This window comes from Anopheles coustani, chromosome 3 (genome assembly GCF_943734705.1).
Source record: "Anopheles coustani chromosome 3, idAnoCousDA_361_x.2, whole genome shotgun sequence".
In the NCBI taxonomy this organism is placed as follows: domain Eukaryota; kingdom Metazoa; phylum Arthropoda; class Insecta; order Diptera; family Culicidae; genus Anopheles; species Anopheles coustani.
Genome location: NC_071288.1, coordinates 81,353,666 through 81,378,103, shown reverse-complemented (window position 1 = coordinate 81,378,103; position 24,438 = coordinate 81,353,666). Strand labels below are relative to the sequence as shown.

At 41.2% G+C, this 24,438-nt stretch overlaps 1 protein-coding gene across 1 annotated transcript; it reads right to left on the bottom strand.

The window, feature by feature from the left end:
* Nucleotides 1-314: 314 nt before the first annotated feature.
* Nucleotides 315-24,397, bottom strand: LOC131267477 (uncharacterized). Its single transcript, XM_058270367.1, has 6 exons — nucleotides 24,328-24,397; nucleotides 17,553-17,688; nucleotides 10,512-10,654; nucleotides 4,079-4,403; nucleotides 2,419-2,533; nucleotides 315-461 (listed from the first exon to the last, which is right to left on the bottom strand). The coding sequence occupies exons 1-6, from the start codon at nucleotides 24,395-24,397 to the stop codon at nucleotides 315-317; spliced, it is 936 nt and encodes a 311-aa protein (XP_058126350.1).
* Nucleotides 24,398-24,438: the final 41 nt, after the last annotated feature.

Sequence of the window (24,438 nt, the reverse complement as noted above, 5' to 3'; positions counted from 1 at the left end):
ATACCTTAGCACTTCTAACTGAGACCCATCGCAACACTACTATCCATCTTTATAGAACCTTTTCCGCTTTGATTGTTTTATACTCTACTCTCTTGGGCAGTAGTTAGTTGTGTGCACCTTTTGGGTCCTGGAGGTTTTGCTCTCAAAAATGTTTCTGTATGTCTATCTGCTATATCCATAGCGAGCTACCGATCGTACGCATCGGATCGTCATCATCGTGATTGACAATAAGGTCGAGGAGTAGTCCGGCGCAGCATGTGATGATCAACCGCGGTTTTCCATTTTTGGGTTGGAGATGGTGATTCAATATATGATCATGTATGCAGGAAAGGTACCATCAACAGGACTATAGCGTAGATAAGTGATGAGGAACTCCAACTAACGGAAGTGTAACGCGTGGCGCTGGAGGTGAAATAATCCCGACACTTTCCGCTTTCCGGCGTGTAATCGACGCAGTGCATCTGTTTCCGGTTCGGTTGCGTCCACATCGTAGCAGGAAAATGAAAAAAAAAAATTATATTGTTGGGGTTTTAATATAAGTTTTCTTTTTTGGGACCCAAATGGAGTGGAGCCGAAAGGTATGCGACCAGTGGTAAAATTATTTAGAATTCGGACAAAACGCCACGATGCGCCTCTTTCCTGGTCAGACTATTATTGTCATGTAAACGGCGCCAAAATGGGGATGAGAAGGAAGGGTAACGCTTCCCTTTTACGTGGACATTCCGTGCTGAAAATGGTGCATGTTTATTTGGTTTTTCTTTCCTTGTAGTCGGTGATGGAGAGGGTAAAGTAGCGTTTAGCTTGTTCCGTGCAAATTTGGTCAATACGGTCGGAAAGTGTCCACTGCAGTCCACATTGTCACCAGAAAACGGGGGCAGCATAAATCATGACCTTCGCCCATCCACACCATCGCCCGGAACACCCAACGGTGGAGAGACCAGAATGTTTAGCAACCGGTCGTAAAAGAGAACCAAATAGAGAATGTTCTGCTTTGCGGTAAAAGGAGGCTGAAATATGGATGAATCCTCGGTGGCGGAAATATGTTTCCAACGGGCACTCCATATTCATATAGGCAAAATTGTGGAATGCAATTCAACAAGGCTAGCTAAAGTTAAAAAAAGTTTACTTATAATTTCGAAAAGCAGCATGTTGCTGTCCACCCGCTTAGTTTTATACATCTTTTGAATTTAGTGGGTTATTTTCACGCGCAACCGATTTGTGTCAGCCTGCAGCTGGTATGTTTCATTAATTGTTTTCACATCCAATGGAACCCGTTTAGTACGTTGAAATGGGCGTTGCAATTTACTGGACATAAGAGCATTCTACTGATGATTTAAAAAAACCCTTGACATTGTTCTGGCTGGGAGGTTGGAGGATTACACGATGCAATTATACGACCTACAGACAAAAGGGATTTTACGAACAAATATTTTTGTAGGCTTATCAGCTTTTATACGACCAACCAGTTTTGAAAGAGCTCAATGGTACATAGCTAATCGCTGTCGAATTCAATTAGAAAACATGTTGAGTATAGTTATCAAAGGTGGGCAAAAAGGTAAAATTAATTTAATTTCAAGGTAGAGTTTATACTAATGTTATCTTTGATAAGCTGTTAGTATCTATTTAATTGAACCAATCGGTGTTGTTTCTGTACCAAGTTCACTCGATTTTGACAATACTGGTTAATACCAATTTCTCGTTGCCCAAACAAGTGTTCCAACACATCAGTTGGAAGGTTTACATTTTTTTAATCAACATTTTATCTCTGAACAAGACAAACATATTGAGCAGTTATAGTAATGCATAGTATGCAATCAAAGTTTAACTAATGAACTGAAAATTCTCAAATAATCTGTTTATGTGCCTATCCTAGACTCGGTAAACTTTAATAAAATGCCACAAGAAACTTTCATAACCTAACTGATTTTGCGAGGTTTTCTCGTCGAAACTACACCAAAATAACTGAACGCTATAACTATTCCATGTCAGTATTAAATCGGGTTTGTTTTGTGTTTTAATCATATCCTGCTTTACAATGTAATGTGCGAGAAATGAATTTCCTTCGGGTGGTTCATCCAGCTGCAACAGTATAATGTATTTCCTCTTTTTACAACGAAGGCCAGCAATTTGTCATTTTGGGCTGGCAAATGGTGTGAAAAGCAAAGTACTAACTGTCTCCGTTGATCCTGCAATCGGCAATTACTAATTTACTTCCAGTTTATCACCTCACCGGACCGGAAAGCGGCCTTGCTTTTGTTTTTGTCCTCGATTGAACACACAATACGAAACGAACGTTCAAAGTCAACCAACCAAGGAACCTGTTCTCGGAAGGAACTGAACCCTCACTGTTGTCTCCAATCTATTCCATTTTCCGGCCCATTTCGACGAAAGTCTTCTCCCGGTTGAAAGGACACCTACCCGCATCAGCGTGTTGGACATCTTGTCGAGGAATTTCCGCGTGAAAAGCGCCGTCTCGTCGCCGCAGGCATGCCGCACGGTGAATTCTGAACATTGCATGTACTTCTGGAAGGCACTAGAATTTAGAAGAGATAGAGAAACAGCGAGAGAGAGCGTGTGTGAGTGTGGAAAGCATTGGATAGTGGATGGTGAAGAGGTTCAAAAGCTACGCGGGTGTGACTTGGAGGAATGTTCAGGATGCAGCTCTAAATATTCGCACCACTTCACGCGAAGGCCGACCGGATTAAGGTCGGCTTTGGAGACGAAGATAAATACTGGAACGCTGCTCGGTCGCGTCAGTGTAGCGTGTAATCGGTGTGAAATTGACGGGAAATACACCTCGATGCAATTGACGGGAAAGCGATAGAAGTTGCTATGAGGCGAACTGCGCGTCTCTTGTCACGGTTCATAAGATATGTGAAAGGAGCTGTCAGACGCTAGGACTATGTTAATAAGACGGGTTTCTTTGAGAACTGGGACTTGAATATTATGGTGATAATTTAGTCCAATGAAGTCCTTTCGGAATGTAACATGCTATCATTTTTATAACGATGATGTCAAGATTCTTAGCGATTTTTTCCCTCGCTAAGGCTCTCTATTTCGATGGGGCGGATCGGAAAAAATACGTATGCAACAACAACGGAACACATCCATTATCGATCCGATGGTGGCAATTTGATGATTTTCCAGTTCGTTCCGATAATGAGGTAGTAAATTCGTCGCGTCGTCGTGGCAATCACCCTGTTTTTGTTTTGCTCGATTTCGTTTGTAAAAGAATTGACCACGGAATTGAGGTCAAGGAAAACTAATTTCGGGTGATGGGCAAATTGGCAAGATCATCTTCCGAAAGAGAAGCATCCGGGAGTCACAAATTGAACAGTCATTGTTATAATTTCGCTGTCTCAGCCTCCAGATAGAAAGAAAAGCGTTCACGAAAATCCATCCCCAAAATGAAGATAGCAATAGGCGACCAGCATGGGTATTTGTCCCTTGATAAACCGGACATGTGTGACCAGGTCAGTATGTGTGTGTATGTTTGTGGATTGTCATTTCGTGTGAAACAATAAACTTGATTGTCTTGTATCGATGGTCCCGTACTAACGCCACCTTCGCTCCAGCGCCGGTTGCTAAATGTTACTTTCTACATAAAACGACAATCGTTTATCGGTTTTATGTGCAGCTTCTTTTTCGTCCTTTTGTGCTATCGATTGTGAGATAATCTGAAAAGTAGCACGCCTTCCACGCCCGTCAAGAAAGAAAGAAACAATGTTTTTATTTGAGTTCTTCGTGACGTTGGAAGATGCCTTGCCGTTCATATCTTTGATAACATTTCCTTACTCCAAACTGCACTAAACACCCAATCGACAATTAAATGTCTGTATTTTCCAAAAGAAGTAGGGGAGTAAGAAAATAAGGTTCAAATATTGATTGATGGTAATTGAAAGCGGATTGCTTTCAAAATAGAGGCAAATAGTACAACCAAAAGCGGCAATGGATAAAAGTTCTAATCGAATCAGTTATTGAAATAAGTAGCTAAGGCATCTATTTTGAATAAGCAGCTACTTATACTTGTGACGGTTCAAGTATTCAAGTTCTACGGAGAAAATATCCATCCACTCACCAGCACACAGTTTTCAGTCGCTCCTCTTCGGCGTCCTCCACCGATTTGGTGCTGTTCGGGTGTCCGCTGTGTCCAGCATGGTCATGTTGGTGATGATGATGATGCTGCTCATGACTCACATCATGACCGCCGTGGTACTGACCGCTTCGCAGGGCGGCTGCCGGATGCGTCGCCATTGTCGGACCGACCGGGTGGAACGTCGTCGATGTGGTCGTAGTGGTTGCCGCCGCCTGGCCGAGCTTCGCCATCGTGCTTTGGTAGTGGGTCGCACAGACCTCGTAGTCCTTTTTCACGTGTCGCATGCATGGTGCATGTCTAAGAAAGTCTGCGTCGCGTGGAATGGAAATGTCGAGCAGCGTGGCAACATAACGAGGAGAGAAAAACGTAGAAGCCCGACGGAAAAATGCCATATCCTCATTCCAAGCATGTATCCGGATCGGAAGGTTTTTGGTAAAGAGAAGAACAAAAGGAAAAAAGAAATCGGGAAAAAAGGTTAGAAAGGATTTTCATCAATGCAATGCCAAGTTTTTGTGTCTGTTTGAATCGTTTCCGTCTCGTGCTATACTTTCATCGACGACACAGATCGTTGCGTTTTGTTATTGAAGCAAAGACACACATCACGACAAGCTTCGAGGTAAAAGGAAGTCACAACAAGGCATGGTTTGTGCCAAGGTTTTGGATGCAAACACAGCCGGATAAGCGTGGATGAAACACGCAAAGCTGACATGGAATGGAGACATAACAAAAACGACATACTTTGGAAATGAAAACATGCTTAGAAAGGAAGGAGTATGTTTCAAAGTCGGTCACTTAATCTGGTTTATGATGTGAAAAGCTATCTTCTCCTCCTCTCCTCCTTTCAACAAGTAAAATATCCAACCCCAGATGGAGGGAATCGGTCGTTTAGTGTGATGTGTTTTCGTCAGAAAATAGAAAGGAAGTTGTTTGATCCGAATACAATCTGGTACAAAGCGTCATGATTTTCAATTGTCTCAACAGCTCAACAGGAAGTGGTCGGATTATGGGTATCCTGAGGGTGGACCAAAGTGGAAGACGTGGTTAAATGTGTTGGATATGACATTATTGGGTCGAGGATGATGATAGTAGAACTGATTGATTGACTTTAACAAGCATTATAAAGTGAAGGGTTTGATCGTTTGTGTCAATGATGAAATATGCATAGTTGGAGAATTCATACAATCAAACATGTTTGTTCAAACCGAAACCTATGTAAATCCAATGTAAAAACACTCCAAAAATTGTTCCCGATAAGAAATAAACAAACTGTAACTGTAACTGTAACATGTTTGTTCAGAAATTTGAGCGATCTGACTAAATCAAATTGTGCTTTAAAATAGTTTTTTAAAGATAATGAAATATTAGTTCAATCAATATTATTTGTCTGATCTCTTGAAGCTGAAAAGCTAATCATCTTTGACAATTTTAAATTTGTATAATAATATAAAAATGCACATTTTTTCCTTTTGCTGTGCTTAATGAAACTGTCGTCCTGTGTCGTTAATAGTTGTTAAAAGTTTCATTAGAAAAAATATCTTCAATATTTTAAAACGTTTTGAATTGTTTGTTACAAGATAACGGCATTGAACTTTTGAAAGTTTTCTCCATAAGTGTCTGAAAGTCTCGTAGTGCATGTAGCACCACTTAAAAAAAAAACAAACCTATGCATCACAAAAGTTGACGCTGTGCAATGATAATTACATTAACCACAAAGCTGCAGAGGCAGACATTTCACGTTGCCGTGGTTTTCCGTGGCGTAAACAACGCACTTGAGTTTATTGTTACCAACAATCCTGTCTCCCTGCTGCCTTTTCGTTCAGAAACATGCTTACTTTTAATGAATGGAAAGCTGTTGATTTCGTACAATTTCACAATGTATTTGTGAGGCCAAAGAGTGGATAAGTGTACGAATGTAGTACGGTTGTTATGCTAACCGAACAAGGGAGCATTGAGTGTGTATTAATTAACGGGTACCTTGACAGAACCCTTAAGAAGCTTGTATGAAAACAGGGGCAAAATATTCTCGATGAGATTTTTTTTTTGTGTTGTTTCGTTGTCAGGGCTTCAGACAAATGGTTTATAATTAAACGGATAATCCTTTACTGGCGAAATTTGCCAGACTTAGTGGCAGCCTCATCATCGCAACCATGAGTACATGAGTTTGTCCCTTGAACTAAACCCCAAAAGAGATACATTTCTATTTCCGCAATGCGCAAGGAAAACATATTATTTTACCGGTATACCGTTTCAGATTTTCTGTGCACGTCGTGTTTTTGCCAAGTGTGTTGGGGAGCCGGTAAGACGTGGTAAGCATAAGATGAAAGTTAATTCTTCATAGAGAAAATAAAAAAAAATACTTTCAATCCCCATTCCGGACGTATGTTCAGCCCATTCAACTTGACTGCTAATTGCCGTCTTACCCAACTACCGTTTGCTTCCCTCTCCTGCTCACCTACGGTGGAAGGAAAAACTTTGACGTATCCAATCACGGGCTAAATGAGATGGAAACGACGCTTGCCTTGATTTTTGCCTTGCAATGCTCGTTTTGCTTCGTTCCAGTCCGGAAAAACATAACATCGATGTTCGGTGCGTGATTATCGTTTTGCGGAATAAAGGTTGTTGGTTGCGAAAGCAGAAAGTAAAGTTTTTATTTTCGAAGCTTTCAACCACCAGGAGCATAATTTGTGCCCGGGTGTGGAAAATGTTGGTAATTGATGAAAAAGAAACTGACTGATGTAATTGACGGCTGACCGTTAGTTCATTCCATCAGTAAACAAATGCATTGCCGATTTTTATCGTTTTACTTTTCTGCATTGCTGGAAACATCATTAGGTTGTTAAAAATACCAGAATGTACACATCATACCTATTACTATGGTGGTAATCACTTACTCTCACTTTTCTCCAAGTTCATAAATCTGGTCATTCAGGAAGGTATTCATGCTATTACGAATCTTTTATTATTCAATCAGAAATGTGCCCTGACGTTCCTAAATACGTTTCGTTGCAAAATAGATTCGTGTGTTTATCTGCTGATCGTGATTTGAGCGAAATAATTTATTTGCTCCAAACATGCATCATGCCGTCAATACAACGTTCCGCAAAAGAGCATCTCGAAGCGAATGAAATATCCTAACGAATATTGGCCTTTAGGGGAGGAAACTAGCTAGTCCCGTTTCCGATGCGTTTTGCTACATCCATTAGGGAAAAAGCAATGCATCTCTATGGCCCAAAGAATTCCATCATAGCCAGTGTGACGTTCAGTGACAATGCAAGTTGGATAGCGTGTGAAAAGGTCGGATAGGATAGGTTTTGACCAAAATCGGTCCCATATCCCACGTCAGTATCGATACGTGCATCATTCGTATTCGGACGACGGTGGTAGACGTGGACAGACGTGACAGTTTGAAATATTGGTTTCATATTATTGGTTCGATGCATATAAATCCTGTTTAAAGGTGCCGGCGTAAATCGGTTCGGAAAGCCATATTGTGGGGTTTTCATTTTGCTGTCCGGCCGCATCGTCGTTCGGTAAGGGTTGCTCTTTTTGTTTTTCCATCCTTTGCTCTATATGCCTTTTCCGACGAGTTGGGTCATACCTTCGCTTAGTACACATCGGTCATCGTTAGAAGGTGCATTAGTCCCCAAACAAACATATCACCCTAAGATGGAAAACCCGCCGAGAAGTCATCGTCGTTTTGATGCATAAGTGGACGTGTGATACCGGTTACGTGACACCGCTCCAAATGGAGGATATCATCAGTCAGGGGAAAATTGATAAGATTTCCTTCCCTTTGCCTGTCCAACGATTTTCCTCACTGGAATGCTTTTGTATCGCTCCCAGCACACGATTTGGCACGTGCATCCGACGAATAACTTTCCTTTGAAGGTGCATCCTTCCATCCTGGATCCATTGTTGTCCTTCGGAGTTTTATTGTCTGCGTGTCGATGCTTAGTTGGGGTTGGTCAGTGGAAGATCGTCACCCGTTCACCCACCATCAGAAGGCGATATTGCATGTTTTCTCGGTGCAAAGGCGACCCTCAAACGCTTCGGAGGCTATTCATAAGCCAAACCATCCGTTTGAAGTAACAGCACCCCCTGGTCTTCATACTCATAGTCATTCTATGAATCGGTGAATGGCCTGTGCAGACGTATGTTGCAAAGCCAATGAAGAAAAGCTCATCCGAGTGAGAATTTAAATGAAATTTTTTATTTCATTACACTTTTTAATGGAATGCTATAGGTAGGTTTATGAATGAAAATTTTCTTCACTTACTTAAGACGAGAAAAAAATGATCAATATTAATAAAACGGCGCTAAATTGTGCTCAAGATATAGGAATTCCAATTTTAAAGCCATTCAAATGGAAACAACCAGGCGCCTCCATTACAGAAAATCTTTTTGTATTCAGGTGTGGCTTGATGCATTACTAACATATTGTACTAAGGGAATAACATTCCATGAGCTCTTTTTGTGATAAGTAATTTTTTATGTTTAGAGCAAGAACATTCAGCACCATGGTGTGTAACGCATCAGTATTTAACGAATGAATTATGTTGTACTATACAGTGCAATTATAACAAATGAAGTACACTTAAAAAGGTTTTTCTTTATTTTCTGTTATACTGTAACGTTCGCTTTTTCAAAATCCCAGTACAACAATAACATTTCATTCACATGCATAAGTTTTCATTTATTGCCAAGTTTCTCAATTATACTAATAAGATATCGCCTTTCGAAAGATCATGATCCTCTAACTATATGCATTCTGTACTGAGTGTTTCGTGCACTTTTTGCTAAACTTCGTCCTTACATATCTAAATTCGACGCGAGCTGTATAAACACCGACTCTTTAACTTGCGAAACCAGAGCCAACTCATTATGCTCCCATGATGGCACCAAAACGTCTTGGCTAAATGGACCCGATGAGCCCCAGTCGTGTCGTCTATCGGAGATGCAATAGCCCCCGATCCACCATTGTTTATTCCTTTGCAAGGGCTAACACTTTCCCCGGCAATTTGTTGATGAGGAAAAGTTTTCTCGTTAAACCGCGTCGGACATGGCACGAAGCGAAACAAGTGCTTAAAGCGTGGGAAAGCGAAATAAAGGTGAAAAAATAGCGGTTGCGATGGTGTGAGAGTGGTGGTTTTCCCTAAATGGAAGCAAGCCAATGGAAATAGTTTCCCCTCCAACTCCGAGTCTCGGTTAGCTTAGCATGTTGAGGATGGTGTTGATGGGCTTGCAACCACGCAGCATGCGGTTACGGTAGTAGTTGAGTTTAAGCCACTTGAATATAAAAACAGCTCAATTACAACTAATTAAACAATAACGCTGGAACAGCGCTTCCGAGTTTTCCTCTCACCATAGTGAATTCTTCCGTTTTCCCTCTCCCACCTTTCTCGTTATTGTTTGCACTCTTTTGTGGGAAGGAAAACTTCATCCGGATAATCGGTGTGATTTCGTGATGATCAATGAAGGTGATTGGATTTGGAGTGGGAGACTGTTAATGATCGACCTGTCGATTGAATGGTATTTTACTGATTTTATGCTAGATAGCATCTCATTAGGGTACAGACGCAGGCACCAACAGTACATTGCAGTTTGTGTTTGTAGAATGTTTGTTAGTTTCTTGCTTCAATTCCTTGGATTTAGAATAAACCTATGAAAACTGTTAGATGCTATTTCAGAATTATTAAAAACACAAAAATGCTAAGCAAAGTTACTGGGCCAATTATTTGCTTCTCAGTAGTAATTGACAACTTTGTCACAAATGAAAAGAACCGGGCGCCTCCATTGAAGAATTGTTGTTTTTTTATGTGGCTTGACGACCTAATTTCTGTATGGTGTGGTTTTCCAAAAACAAATTTACTAGTAAAACAAGTTTACTGGTTGTTTTTATATTTATGAAAAAAATGTGAACAGCTTTAAAAATTGAATTTTAAGTTATATACGAAACGCCATAACACATATAGCACATATACATTTTTGTTGGTGGCAATCGTTTATTTCATGTCATAAGGTAAATCACGAATTGAATCAGACAAACTATTTGATATTTTTGAAGTTTTCCTACAAAACAGATAAGTATTTCTTCTTCTTCTTCTTGGAGTAACGACCTCTTGGTCATGCCTGCCCGTTAAGGGCTTACGAGACTTGTTTCCCTGTTGTACGTGGATAGTCAGTCCTCTCGTATCTCGTTATGTATTTATGATACTTTTATACTCGTATAATCTGGAATATGTACTTCTTTCCTTACAAAAGAATATTCTTCAATAAGGAAAAACAAAACAGAAAACTCTGGCACCATCACATGATAACAGATAAACAAACATCAAAACACAACTAACAGTGGGAGGGAAAAACTAACAAAAACGAAATGAAACACATTGATATAATTATTACAATACGTACGTGCCTTCCTGATACGGTCCTTCCTCGCAGAGGTCGTGTATCACTTCATTAGTGCCGTGGTAGAGTTTGTTGAAGTGATCCCGCTGATGAATATTCATGCAGCGTCGGGTGTAGCTGCGGATACAGTGCAGTCCGGTGTGTAAATCGCTAAAGAGAGAGTATAAGAGAAGAAAACATTACAGATGGTTGGTTAAAAGCAATGTTTAACGTTGGATAAATGGGGTGCTTTAGCTGTGAGTAGTAGGATGAAAGATACAATAAAAAGGAATGCTTAGAAAGAACATTTTTAGTACGATTTGTTTAGAAATTCAGAATCACACCATTATCGAAACAACTGTAGCAAAGCAATTCACATTTTTACGATCGACATTGTTATGAGTCGGTACTCTAACCCCTGACTGCCGTAATGTCCTTATGGCCATTATCCCAATCGACAAAATAGTCGGTCACATTGGCCCCTAAACGGTTCCATCCACCGATAAAACGGTAGTAAATCAGATTTTTCTTATAGCCAAGTAGAGACACTAACGGTTGTAATATGCGCGCTCTCTTTTACTTCCATCAGAAAATAGGCCAACATGGGAAAGCTGCCCAAGTGATGGAATCTTTAGGAGAGAGAACCAAAAGCATGGTTATGGTTTGCTCACAAGCAGCGGGTTAGCGCTTGAATCAATTGTTTTACTGCAGAATGAGCATCGGCTAGTCATTCTGTCGCCATCAGCAGTATGACGCCAGTCTCGTCGTCAAATAAAGTAAAGGAGGGAAAATGGAACCGAGGAGAAATTTGACACAAAGAATGTGATAAAAACGTGTCTTGCAGAAATCAAAACGAAAAATGGTCTGTACCATATGACTATGAGGAAGCATTGGTTATGCTTTCGATAAGTTACAAGGATAAAGACGTCATAAACAAATGTCGATCGATTTTGTTGACCTTTTTAGCAGAAGAAAAGATTTGGCAGTAAATGCCCATGTTTTAAAATTTCCTAACATCTCTATTGACTTGTAATACAACCAAATGTGAACGTTGATCTTAAATATGTTGTCAGAATTTCAAAATTTACAATCCTACATTTACGGAAATAATCCTGGCACAAATCGCGGGGTGCAAAAGTTGCAAATTACATTTCTACTCGCATCCCACATACGGTCTGTAAGCAATTATTGATTCACACGCATCTAATTATGTCGACAAAACTCTCGCCAGCTCCTCTCAGCCTCCAATCCCGTGCACGGCATAAAACCGACACTAATAAGAGCCGTGTAGCCATTTAATGTTCATGATCTGATAACGACCCATAAAAACGAGCCCTCTCCCTTATTTCCGTTTCCGGTTGCTTTGTGGGTTCAGTGGAAATGAGTCGAAATGGTGTACAAACCCTTTTCATGACACCTACCCACCCTTGTGCCACGTATCTTCGTGAATGTTGTGTGAATGAGGTACTGCCCCAAATGATGGTGTAATTTGTCTCAACATATCTTCCATGATTCCGTTTCCCCCGGACCTTGTGCTAGGTACAACTTCAATATGGCAAAGTCACAGGGAAGCTCGGTACATTTCGGCACATGGTAATCATTTTGCGGGTAACCCCTTTTTTGGTACACCGTTCACATTCTCCACCCGAAAATCAGGGGGTTTTCCTACCACGCACACTCGTACACACGGTTCCTGCTTCCTCGTGTGGCCATCCGTTATCTGCAGGAACAGCGGCCATGCATCAGCACACACGTATCCAGTTTTACGGTGTTCTTCTAATTGCCAGCCCATTTTCGAAGTGACGCTTCCGAGGTAGCCAACGGAGGTAATGAGATGCCAGTAGGCATCGCCATCGCACAGTGTTGCCAAACAAACTGCCACCGCCCGGTAAATTATTCGACCTTTTAAATTGAGTTAATTTCATTAGGAAAATTTCATAAATTGAATCATCACCCTCACCCCTGCTCAGTTTTAATTTATTTTGATACACAACCCTGTCGGGGCTTTCGTTGGTGCTGGTGGCCTTTTGTGGACCTACTTCCTTCCCGCTCTTTTTCTCTGTATCTTGCTCGTTATTTGGTTGTTTCATTGCGTAGGCTTCATCATCAGGCTCAGGACAAAAGCTTTGAAACTCGTTGTCTCGTGTCTCGGTGAGTTGCTGACTGTTTTTCCGGAGTTATTGAAGCTCACGAGGGGAGAAGTAGGGCCAGAAAAAAAACTGAAAAGCTACCGGCTGTGATTATTTATTCCACACGTCCGCGCACATACATTGGGTCTCGGGGAGCCGTCATAAACTCCGTGCGTACTTTCATTCGAACCCTTTGGATGTGTGAGGCAGTGCCAAACTGATACCATAATCGACGTTGGTAAACAAAACGGTGGAGGATTGCAATTTCATACTGAAGAACTTAACTGACTTGACTTAATGTCTCCTTTTTGAAAATAGACAGCAATGGGTAACTCTATTTCTAGTCTGACGTTTGAATGTCCGTTTTTGGTACAGGAAAGATGCGAGCTGGACCATCATGTGAAGGTAGTGTCAGGGGTGGGAATTTAGTCTATCGAACATGTCGTCATTTCTCTGTTGTTGTAGGGTTAACAGATAAAGCAGGAAAAGGGTCCACTATTTATCTGCAGAACCGTTGCCAGGTTAGGTTGGCGCATGTTAAAATTGTTTGCAGGTATTTGACTGAAGAATGAATTTTTTGCAGGTATTTGACAGGTATTTGATGAAGACTGAAAAGTACATTACGTTTCATTTGTTGAATATTTTAATAAATACTCTCATAGGCATAGGAATGGGTTTAGAATAATTTTGTTCTCCATAGGACTACATTAAATTTTAATTTTATGGGTTTTTACCAAACGTCGAATTTACATCTAAACTCAATCACCCCTTTGGTAATCTTTTTAAAGGCCATTCAAAATTACAACAGTATCGAGAAGAACACCACTTGTCCTTTTACAAGTTCTCATTAAAGCCTCCCTTGGAACCCCTTTCCGATGTCCACGTAGGCCCCAAGAATAATTGTTGCTATGATGTCTCTCGTTGCCTTTCTAGTGCATCACTAAACTATACTGAGGCATGGAGAAGCTTGGTTCATAATAGATAATAGAAATAAGATAATTTGATAAAGTTATTGCTGTTCATGTTTTTATAGAATTTAGAATAAACATTATTTTTATCCACGTAAAGAGCTCTTAGTTTCTATTTTCTTCCCCGTTTCCATCTTTCTTGCCTTTTTGTTTGAAACGTCAGTGTGAGAACTCCTTGTGAATGATAGTCCATCATCCACTGCTTCCGTTTTTCTTTTGCAGTAAATTTTCTCGAAAGGTTTTGAAAGATTAATCCTCGACATTAGATTCCTTCCCCATACTTCATCCCTTGCGCCACGTACGTCCTGTCCGACTGAATCCGATAAACGAAAGATCTCAACCTTGCTCGAAGAGTGTAACGAAGCAAAGTTGACTGGGGTTTGACACATTTGATTTACTGTTAAGTCTAGGGAAATTTCACAAGATTCGGTGCCGCACGATAACCACCAGGGGTAAACCTCCTTTCTTCCCTTCTCTCACTCTCCTCCCCTTTCGATTGAGGTTAAGGTTCTGAAAGCTATGGAACTTCAGGATTACTTTTTGTGCCAGTCTCGGTGCAGCATTGCTGAATGCTTCCCGACTGTCCGGGTTTATCGTTTGGCTCTCGTTCCATGTTTCCGGTCACTCTGCTCCAATAGCAACTGAATCCTTGCCTAGACCGTGGGTGGGTAATGGTCAGTGTATTTGCCTCTGCGTAATCGTTATTCGAAAGTTTTGCGTAGGTCAAGACGGGAAGGTATGAAGGTCCTGTCCGACGTGAGATGCAACAGAGGTCTCTGGTATTTACTAAGTACAGCTGTTTGTTGATCCTGCTTGGAATCAGGAAGGATTTGAATAGAATTTGCCTCAGTCTCCAAAATCCTTTCAGTGTCTTTCTTCCTTTCCTTCACTTTTCATCTAGGGTTAGTAAGGGTTAGTTGAGTAAGGGTTAGTTGTAGAGAAGGAAACGCATGTTTACGTTGGTTGCTTCACCCGAAACGTAAGGCACGTAACGGTCTGTCTTGGACCGTTTGTGTTAAGTTCATTTATATTTCATCTGATTTGATATGTGAACTTTTTGTCATATGACTAAGCCCTAGCGTACGTAAAAGTGTGTCCTTCTTCTGGAATGTCATGTTATTCAATGGTCCAACAGGGGTTCACTTCAATGCCTTCAGTTCGCTTCCCTTCGCATAAAGTCGTGTTTGAAGAACTACTGACTCCGGAGGGACTAGTCATGCTAGCTGTACTTTCAGAGCGCACACTGCTAGCATTTCAAGTAATGTTTATTTATGTTGAAATACATGTTATATTTGTACATAGCAAATAGCAATAATTTCTTGCTGCAGTGGAGTAAACGGAGATCTCCTCCGTGTACGACTGTCTGTAGGGGAGAAATCTGAGGAATGGCAACCTAGTTTTATAAACGGCGATGCTAAAGATTGCAACAATTCAGAACAGTGTAAAGAAACCCTTTTTCCGCACGACCGGAAAGTTCAGGCCAAGTTAAGTCATTCGAACGGAAAATGCTACGTTTCGAGCGAAAACGATGTTCGCAAACGATTGAACTTGGTATCAAGTTGGCCGTTTTCAGGGCAATATTCCTTACCCGTTGAAACTAGCTATATTGGTATCGCAGGCTTCCGGTTCATCTCATGTTCTGCAGCGAGAAGATCTCTACAGGCCACGTGTATCTCTTTGCAGAATGAAATATGTGCAGCATCCTTCCGTCGGATGTGGAAATGAATTTTCTTATTGAATTTTTCGCTCAAATGTGTACGGAGGGATATAGTGTTGTGGATTTCTCGGGTTTGCACCTTTTTCGCTTCCATATTGGTTTCGCTTTTCCTTCCGTTTGTTTGATATCGAACGAATAATTCGTGTTAATGGAACCGTACAGATTAAAATGCGTTGGGTCAAGCATTGTATGTCAATAATGTAAGTTTCATAAAGTTTCATATATTAATGTGGGTTGCTAACTTATACGAAATTGAGAATAGCATAAGAACCGTTTTTTTTACATTCATATTATTTCTCACACGAATTTCGTTAATACCGAATGTTGTTTTGGTGAAACGATGTTTATGAGTTGAGTAAATTTAAATTAATTAAATTTTTCTATTTAACCTGGCACCTAACAGTTGTACTGTTAGTTTGTTCACACAGAACCCGGCACATGCTAGTTGAATGTTAATCCTCTATTCACTTCCAAACATGCGTCGAAACAGCCGGAACTTGCCATTTATCCCATACCATTTTATCCCATCGTAAACTTTTCCCATCAGCAGATCTTTTCCAGTTCGGGTGACGAATTCTTGAGCTAAAGCGGCTAAAGTCCGTGCACTGTCTGGCGGATGACAATTACTACATCCATGCTGGAGTTCCACTTCAAGCTTTCGTCTTGCGAATTCCACCGCGACTCGTAGTTTTCGCGACGTCTACTCACTCAGTCCCACGTAAAGTTTGGCATCCGATAGCTGTCGTTTGACTTGTTAAGTATGGAAACAAGTGAGTAGTGAGATCCGATGTGGTTTTTATGTCGTGGTTTTCCACGACGTTGTCCTCCGTTTGGGGAATCTTGCTGGGAAATAGACACATACTTCCCCTCGCATACACGGTCGCGCCCTTCCGGCGGAAATGTGTTAAAACGTTAAATTAGAAAAGTTTCGCACTTCTAATTATCCACCCTGTTTCTAGTCTCGAATATCATCACGCCCAGCGAATGCGAGTGGACCACTAGGGAGGGTAAGTTTCGGGTAGTTGTCCGAATGAGCTCGACGCCAGCTCAGAATAGTTTTACCGAACCACAGGATTTGACCCACCGGTGGCTTTTCCGGTTTCCGGCTGCCCGATTCAGTTTGTCCCTTCCGGTCACCAACCGGACGAAGAGGCGGTTTGTGTCGTCCTTTTTAACCAACCCTGGTTTGTTGTTCCCGCGGTTTTGTTTGGTGAGGTTTCAGACGAGCGAGTCACCAAGTTTACGTTGGGTCCGAGATTATGATTGAAAACTGAAACAACGACCATGCGGTGCAAACTTCGGCTGCATCCGTACCGGATCAGATTATTCTGCGGTTTCAGCCCTTCTGTCCAACCTATTTTACCACGTGAGTATCTGCAAGTGTCACTTATTAGTGTTGCAGATTGTGGACTTGAGCCCATTATTATGGATCTTTTGTGTAAACGGTCTCTCTCTCTATCTCTATCTCTAACCCTTTCTTTCTCTCTTTCTCTCTCCGGTCGGTGGTTCAAATGACTTTCTATGACCTAATGACTTGGAGGAACATGCAGATAAGATCCCCTTCAGCACCTTGCTTGGAAAGGAGACGTCTTACCGTTCGGACAGCTACAAGCAATGGATTCAACCCATCTTCCGACCATAGCCCAGTAAAAGTATTATGATGGAAAACTACACTTTAGTTGGAAGCACGTATAGCTACATACTGTTAATCAATCCATTCACTTCATCAAAGCAGCATAATTGATCTCAATGTATCTATCTCTTGTTAAATGAAGCATAAAGGGCGTGATTATGTACCTTCTATCGATCATAGCTGGTTAAAATCATGAATGGGAAAATTTGCAGTGTGGAAAAATGCTGAAGATGGTTGATACACGATCTGGTTGACTGCACGAAGGAAAAACTGTTGTATCAACGATACATTTCATTTACTTTCATCCGGCTGAAGGATTCATCTTCCTACCGGTTCGGTTTCGGAAGGTCGTGCTCGGACTGGATGACTTATAGTCAAAGGGTTCTACCAGGTACGAAATCAATACCTTTCCCAACGACTCGTAGCAAATGCAAGCCAAGACCGTGTACAACCGAACGTGATTACGTTTTCCGACATTTGACCAAATGTACGACGACACGTCGACGTCCTACAAACCTCAAATTCCAAGATCATAGAACGCCGATAGATTCTCTTTGAATTTATTGCGTACGAAATCGTGGACTGAGGTGGTGAAATGCATTTGATGGTTTGCTTTACTTACGGGCAAAGTTTATCCAGTTCCTCCTTTTTGGTCACGAACGATAGCTCCGATGTGGCGGACAGGACCTGCAGCGGTCTCGTGCACTGCACCAACTCCTCCTGGCCGCAGTCCTCAGTGAAACCATGCCGTACGAGTGCTGTGGAGTTGAGATAATAAAATTGCAGAAAACGTTAGTCTCCACCATGGATTGCACAACTTGGAGCTGCATTTTCCGGCAGAATCGTGAGGGATCGGGTTTTTGTGGGCGATTAGGGCAATTTCAATTATGATACGGCAGCGTTACGGTGCATACCGACCATCCTTGCTTTTCGTTTCTTTTCAAAAAGTCCGGAGCCGATAAAATGGCCTACCAAAATCGGATGACCAAGGAAACAAGAGCTTCTCTTGTTTCTGTGTGGTAATGGAGCGATAGGTGTGGCGCTTTTATGCTTGTACTTAGTCAAGTTGACAGTTTTCACGGGCTCTTGCTCCGGGAAAATGACGGTACTTGGAATTCGAAAATGGGTTCTGAGGACACCTAGTCCTGATTCCTATCTACCATTAACAGTGGTAGGTTAATCGTCCGTTGACTTAGTAAGCGATTTTGGTTCATTTTTCCACACGCACGGGGCACTTTGTAGTAGCTCTGTTTAGTTTTGTGTGTATCAGTTTTGCTGTCATTTCGTTTCGTGTAGACGCTGGTACTCGTGAGCAGATGAAAATAAAATAGCATTCCGTGTAGATCTTATCTTTAACAGTAAACAAAAAACAGAGAGGTAATGTGTTCATCTAAATCTTATCCATAAACGCAAACAACAATGTTCCGAAGGCTAGCACTGAATACCAAGTGCAAAACTCTTAGCAAACCGTATTTTTCACTCGCTGAGTAAAAAACACGAGGATTTTAAAATGTTTGCAGCATTTTGTTTTGCAAAAGTTGCTTTGCGCTTTATATAATCATAGCAGGACATTTGTAGCAAAAAGTTTTTTTAGTTGGGTGTCCAACATGGTAAAAATTCTACGGATGCTCTTAGTATTCGTCGAAGTTGGTTTTTAGGACTTATTTGTTGTGAGGTTAAAATTATTGCAGTGTTTGTAAAATTATGCTTTTTACTTTGAAGAAAACTAAAACCTTCTTTGGATGCTAGTTATCCAATGGATTACACTATAATTGCTTTCATCAAGCTTTCCTAACTCCAAATAATAATGACCCTGTTATTCCTCATGAAACAGCCTCAGTCATATTCATTGCCTAAGGCCAGCATACTCACACACTCATACATACACTTGATAATCTCCTCACACTATTTAGTGTCGGTATAGCAAGCAATCTATCCACTTTCTACGAGAAAAAGTACATCGCAATTAAGTTCATCTTGGACGACCATCCTGAGGGATTCTCGTTTCGATATACATCGGCCGCTCCCAAGATACGTCAGTTTAGTTCCAACACATCCTTCCGAAATTAAGTTCAGCTGCTTCTTATGAGGACGCTGACCCATTGAACCGAAGCCTGATCCGTGAGGGAGTAATAGATTTTACGCCTTACTAGGGTTACCAGCAGTATACTTTCAACGTTGTGGCTATAACCATTATCGGTTCGAAAGTCATTCTTTACCTCCCGTTGGGTCGGGATATCCTTTCTTCTCGTTCAACCAGAATGGGTCGTAATTGATTTCGGACTAAATTTTAATACGCTAGGATTAGATTCGGTTTCGAGGGTCGGTATTTTGTTTTAAAAGGCGAAGGGCTAGGGAGGATCGTCGGATAGTGGCACAAATGCAGGATTATAGCGCTTATCGGGCCCATTTGGTTGTCATCCATACCTTCCTCCGGAAGGGTGTGATATTGGAATTCGATTAAACATCGGAAACAATATTGCGATCTATTTTAGATTGCGTGGCGCGAATTAGCCTTGCAATTGAAATCCGCTGACTCGGTGGTCATTTTCATCGATTTCCATGTGTCATCCAATTTTATTAGTTGAAAATGTGAGCCTTAAATATATGCATTGGGAAAGCGATATGTTTCGCTCAAGTGAACATTTTAGCGCATGACCTAGTTTGGAATCGAATTCGCCAATTCAAAATCTATCAACGTTGCGCTCTTGGTGTAAATGTTTAACCACTTTACGATTTTATTCTGATCACTTTTGAAATTTCGAAGATTTTAAACGTAATTTAAGGATTTCAATCGGATTTTCTGCTATACAATCATTTTGGTTCAAAAGGAAACCTTCTCTAACGTTTAGCCAAAAGCATCTGCTTTTCCAGTATGATTCGGTTCAAATCAACTGGTGTCTCATTAACCCGTCTAGTAAGGACACTTCAGAGCACTAGGCCGTCGTGACCGGGAGCCGGCTTTTGTCAGCTCATTGTGTCTCCTGTCAACCGTCGATGCACTTCTAACGGTCGGTGGTCTCTGCCAACTTTCAGAGAAAATACATTGAATTATCACGCCGTGACTGGCCGTTTAGAGCCCGCTCAAACATCGGTTCCCCAATACTCGGCCGCACTGCGGATGACGGGAGATAAATTAGTTTATTTAATTATGTATTCATTATTCGTGCGCACCGGATTCGTCCAGGAGTGGTTCGGACGGATTTAGGCCTAAGTCTACTCGCACGTCCGTCGGCTGTCCTGTGCGTCCTGGTCCGATTCTAAAGTTGGTGTTGAACAGTCGAACATTGTTGTCACGGCGCGACTAATTACCGGAAGATTATGAACTCCAATCCGGTTGCACATGATGTTCCAGCAGACGTGCGTGCGACCCTTTTCCATGTGCCTCCCGAGAGCTTGGCGTGGATATTTCCTATGCCAGAGAGCTTTTCGGCTTCTAGTTTTCCCATCGTATGGTTAGCATGGTAACTTCTAGCCGCTGGGGGTCGCAATCCAAAAGAGTTCGTTATATTGGAGTGGTATTAAACAGATGTGCAAAATGTGCCTAAACGACGCAGGGAATTAGAGAAACGCAATCGTTTTGTATTGTTTTTCTAACGCATCCATGTACTCGTCATTTCGTCATTTCATGGCGGAGGATTTTAATTAAAGCTACTCATCTTGCTGTTGCCACGCGTTTTTGGAAGTCATTAAAATGAAACACACAAACATCCTATTACCGTATCAAACGTCACTGGACGAATGAAAAACAATTAGGTGGGATTCGACAAATAAAGAACACTCAACCAATTAAATTGTTCGTTAAAACCAATTAAACTTGGAACTAACTACTTCCTTCTTTGAAAGGTGGAAAGTTTTCTCAAACATATCTCGTCTTTACTGGGCTATAATTTAGGAAATTTATTAGTTAATCTTTATGTTTTTTTAAATAGCGTATTGATATCAAACTTTAAAATATTCATGTTCATGATAGTTTTTTGTTACAAATAGTCAGTGCAAATTATTTTAATATTAGGAATTTTTCGGCCGTCTAAGGAAATGGTCTGGAAGATTCCTGGAATTTGCATGACAATGAAAAACAAGCATAAAAGTTTGTGTAGCATCTTCTACAGGTTTTTATAGTTTCGAAGAATCTTAAAAATTTTAACAAAACCTTTAATGCTTCTTACACAATTGTATTTAAACATTTCTTACGTATGCCTTTGCATCAACTCTACGAGGGCTATTTTTTGTGAGCGAACTGTACCTACAATTTCCGTTTATTTGCGAGATAACTTTTATACGATTCCCTGTTTTAACTCAATTCTTCCACGGCGTTCTACAACTCCATGCCCTGTTCGATTGACTCGAAGCTTTAACCGTTCATTTGCCATCATCGAAATTATGGCATCAGTTATTGCCGCGAAGGGCAAAGATATGACTCATTTTGCACTTGGCCAGTTGTGCAGAATTTTAATTAAATGTGCAGTCCATTCCCATTTTTATGTATGCCGCTCGGCGTTTTTACGCCCCACCAGGCACGCGAAATCCCAGTTCGAACTTGCGTATGTGTTGGTGTGCGGTTCAGACGGGGTTAAAAATATTGCAATCACAATTGCACTATATTTCGCCGCTTTGGAAACACACAGTCCCACGTTCGAACTCGAATCTCGCACCATCCTCTCTTCGAATGTGTGTTCACAAGCATGTTTGGTATAGGTGTCCGCAACTATTTCCTCATTTTCCGACGGGAAAACTTCCAATCCCTAGTCCTCGAACCGGTGGGAACGGAACTTTTGTTTAAAATTTTTATTTGATTATTTAACAACAGATGAAATCATTAATGAATAACGAGCTCCGAAAACGTGACGAGGCCCTTTAAGAGATGAAGCAGAATGGTGGCTTGTGGTGGTGGGTGAAGCAGGCTCGTAAGAGCAAATGAAAATTATCCAGCAAAGGGACAATTATAGCGAGTGGATAGGTTAGAGTCAGTACGAAGTAAAGCGGACCAAAACGGGGAATAAGTTTATGAGGCAGCGTGGCCATCAATGTGCTTCCTCGTGGAACACAATTTTCCGTCAGCTTCGTACAGCTTGTTTTCCTGTTTTATGTAGTCACGTACAGGTGCATATGTGTGTGTGTGTGTGTTTTGGCCGAAGGTGCACATATCGAGAGCGTACTCGCAAAATTCAATGATTGTTCGACAACAACGACGTAGTCACGCCGAATTTAAGTTGGGGTTTCGATTCGAATCGATTTTCCTGATCGTAGAAATGACATGGAGAAACAATCCAATGAAATATAGCATTCATAATGCATTCATGTGTGGCCTATTTTGATAGTTTTTGTTACCCTTTGATGTGCATTGATGGTTCAAATATACTATTTATATCATTGAAAAATGTTCATCAATATTGTTCGATTGTAGTCTTCTGTAGGCTGAGATCATACGATTACCTTTAGTAAAACTATTTAAATTATAATCGGTTTAATAATATACAAACATACTACTAGTTGTGAAATGCATGTTTCAATCGTGAGCTCACATTGTGGTATAACCCTGAGTAAAATAAACTTCATAAACAGCTGAACAAAAAAAATATAAAATGTCTTCTCTGCCTCAAAATAGGTTTGGTTTCTATTTGGAATTAGTAAAATTGAAAACCAGTGGATACATTGTGGCAAAGGCCTCGGGGTAGCTATGATTGGTATATGTTGACGTCAAAGCAATTTGGGGGGTTTTGGGGAGAGTGTGCGGTTTTAGGAAAAAATTGGAACACCCTCCGGAGCGGACCGAGCTGCTTCATTTTAATTGATTTTGTTAACAACGGTGCCGCTTGTTGTCACCGGTCGCTTTTCTGGGGAAAAGCATGGTTTTCGTCTATTTCCCTCGCAGCACCAAAAACGGTGCAATGAGGCTGTGGCCACAGGCCTAAATGGAAAACGAAACTCGCCATCCGATTAGCAGACACAAGCACACGCAGGTGTGGGTTCCTGAGATGACGTACTTTGGTAGGATGTTTTGTAGTAGTTGTCCGTGAATACGTAGTTAGCCGGGGGCGAGTGGTCGGTTTTTCGTTAGCCCTACCTCGGTTTGGGTTCCGCATTGACACCAGATGCAACGGAGCTTAACCAGTAGGGGGAGTTTCCCAGTAAGTTGGCATCCAAAATGACGCCCGTTGAGCTCCCGAAAAAGCGTGGGACATGTAAATAAATGTAATTTGGCGAAATCGCCCCTGCGGGAGGCGTGATAAGCAGCTGGAATCCCACCCACTCGACTCGCCGTTGTGGGAAATGTATTATTCGAAGTGCATGTTCAATGCACGGATAATGCAATTTTCCATCGCTGAAGGTTGCTTCCAAACGGTGCCAAGGGGAAAGTGTCCTCTTTGGTTCCATGGGTCGAGAATTCAACCATTTCGCTCGGTACGAAAACGTATGGAAAGAAACTAGCTTATCGTCAGTAACCTGTTTTAGTGGCCTACGGGGATTTGAAGGTTCCTTTTTTAGTTCTTTTTGGCAATGGGGTTTTTTTCTGTTCCACAGCTGAGTTACACGACTTTAGGGACAACCTTACTAAACCCAGTAGTATTTAACTAAATTTAGCAAGATATAGCAAAGTGAGAGGTTCTTCCCGAATTAATAACATTATTTTATGATAATTTGTTTACCTCAATCCTTTACTAACGATTATTCATTGGTTTCTTGCTTCTCATTTTGCTTTATCAAATCAGTGCAGTACGAACTAAATTTAAACACTTTACATCGCGTTTTGAAATTACAAATTATTGTCAAATCCCAATTTTACCGTACTTTTAATGCTTGTAGTTGAATTTCGTTGTTCATTCTGGTATGTTAGTCAAGAGAATGGTAATCCAAAATTGTTGTTCCTATTTGGTTCCATTTCAATTTCTTTGCCAAGTCGAAACATAGGTTTTTTTATTTTGCATGTTTGGATAAAAACGTTGGGGGTCCGCGACAGCCGAGCGGTAGCGCCGGTCAGAAAATCGGCTCATGAGCGCCGGGGCTCACCACCTCAACGGCGTGGGTTCGATTCCCAACCGAGACCGGACCCTCCCCTGTACGAGAGGACTGACTATCCACGTACAACAGGGAAACAAGGTCGACTGCCCTTAACGGGCAGGCATGACCAAAAAGGTCGTTACGCCAAGAAGAAGAAAAAGAAAAAGAAGAAGAAGAAGAAGAAGAAGAAGAAGAAGAAGAAGAAGATAAAAACGTTACAGTGTTTTTTCATAGATTTGAATAAAATTATCCACTTAATTTATGATAATATGGCTTCCCACGAAACTGGTATTTCTCGCTAAATACACCCATGACAGGGAAACCAATGCAGCCTAACATCATTCCGCGACACCTTACGTTACTTAATGGTTTAATGTACTGGATTTACCACTTACCTGCCATTGTGATGAGCGTTAGATGGAAGACGCTGCCGGTGTTAATATTCACGTTCCTCCTAATCCTCATTCTGTGTAGGTGTGTGTTGATTTGTGATGAATTATTTGTGT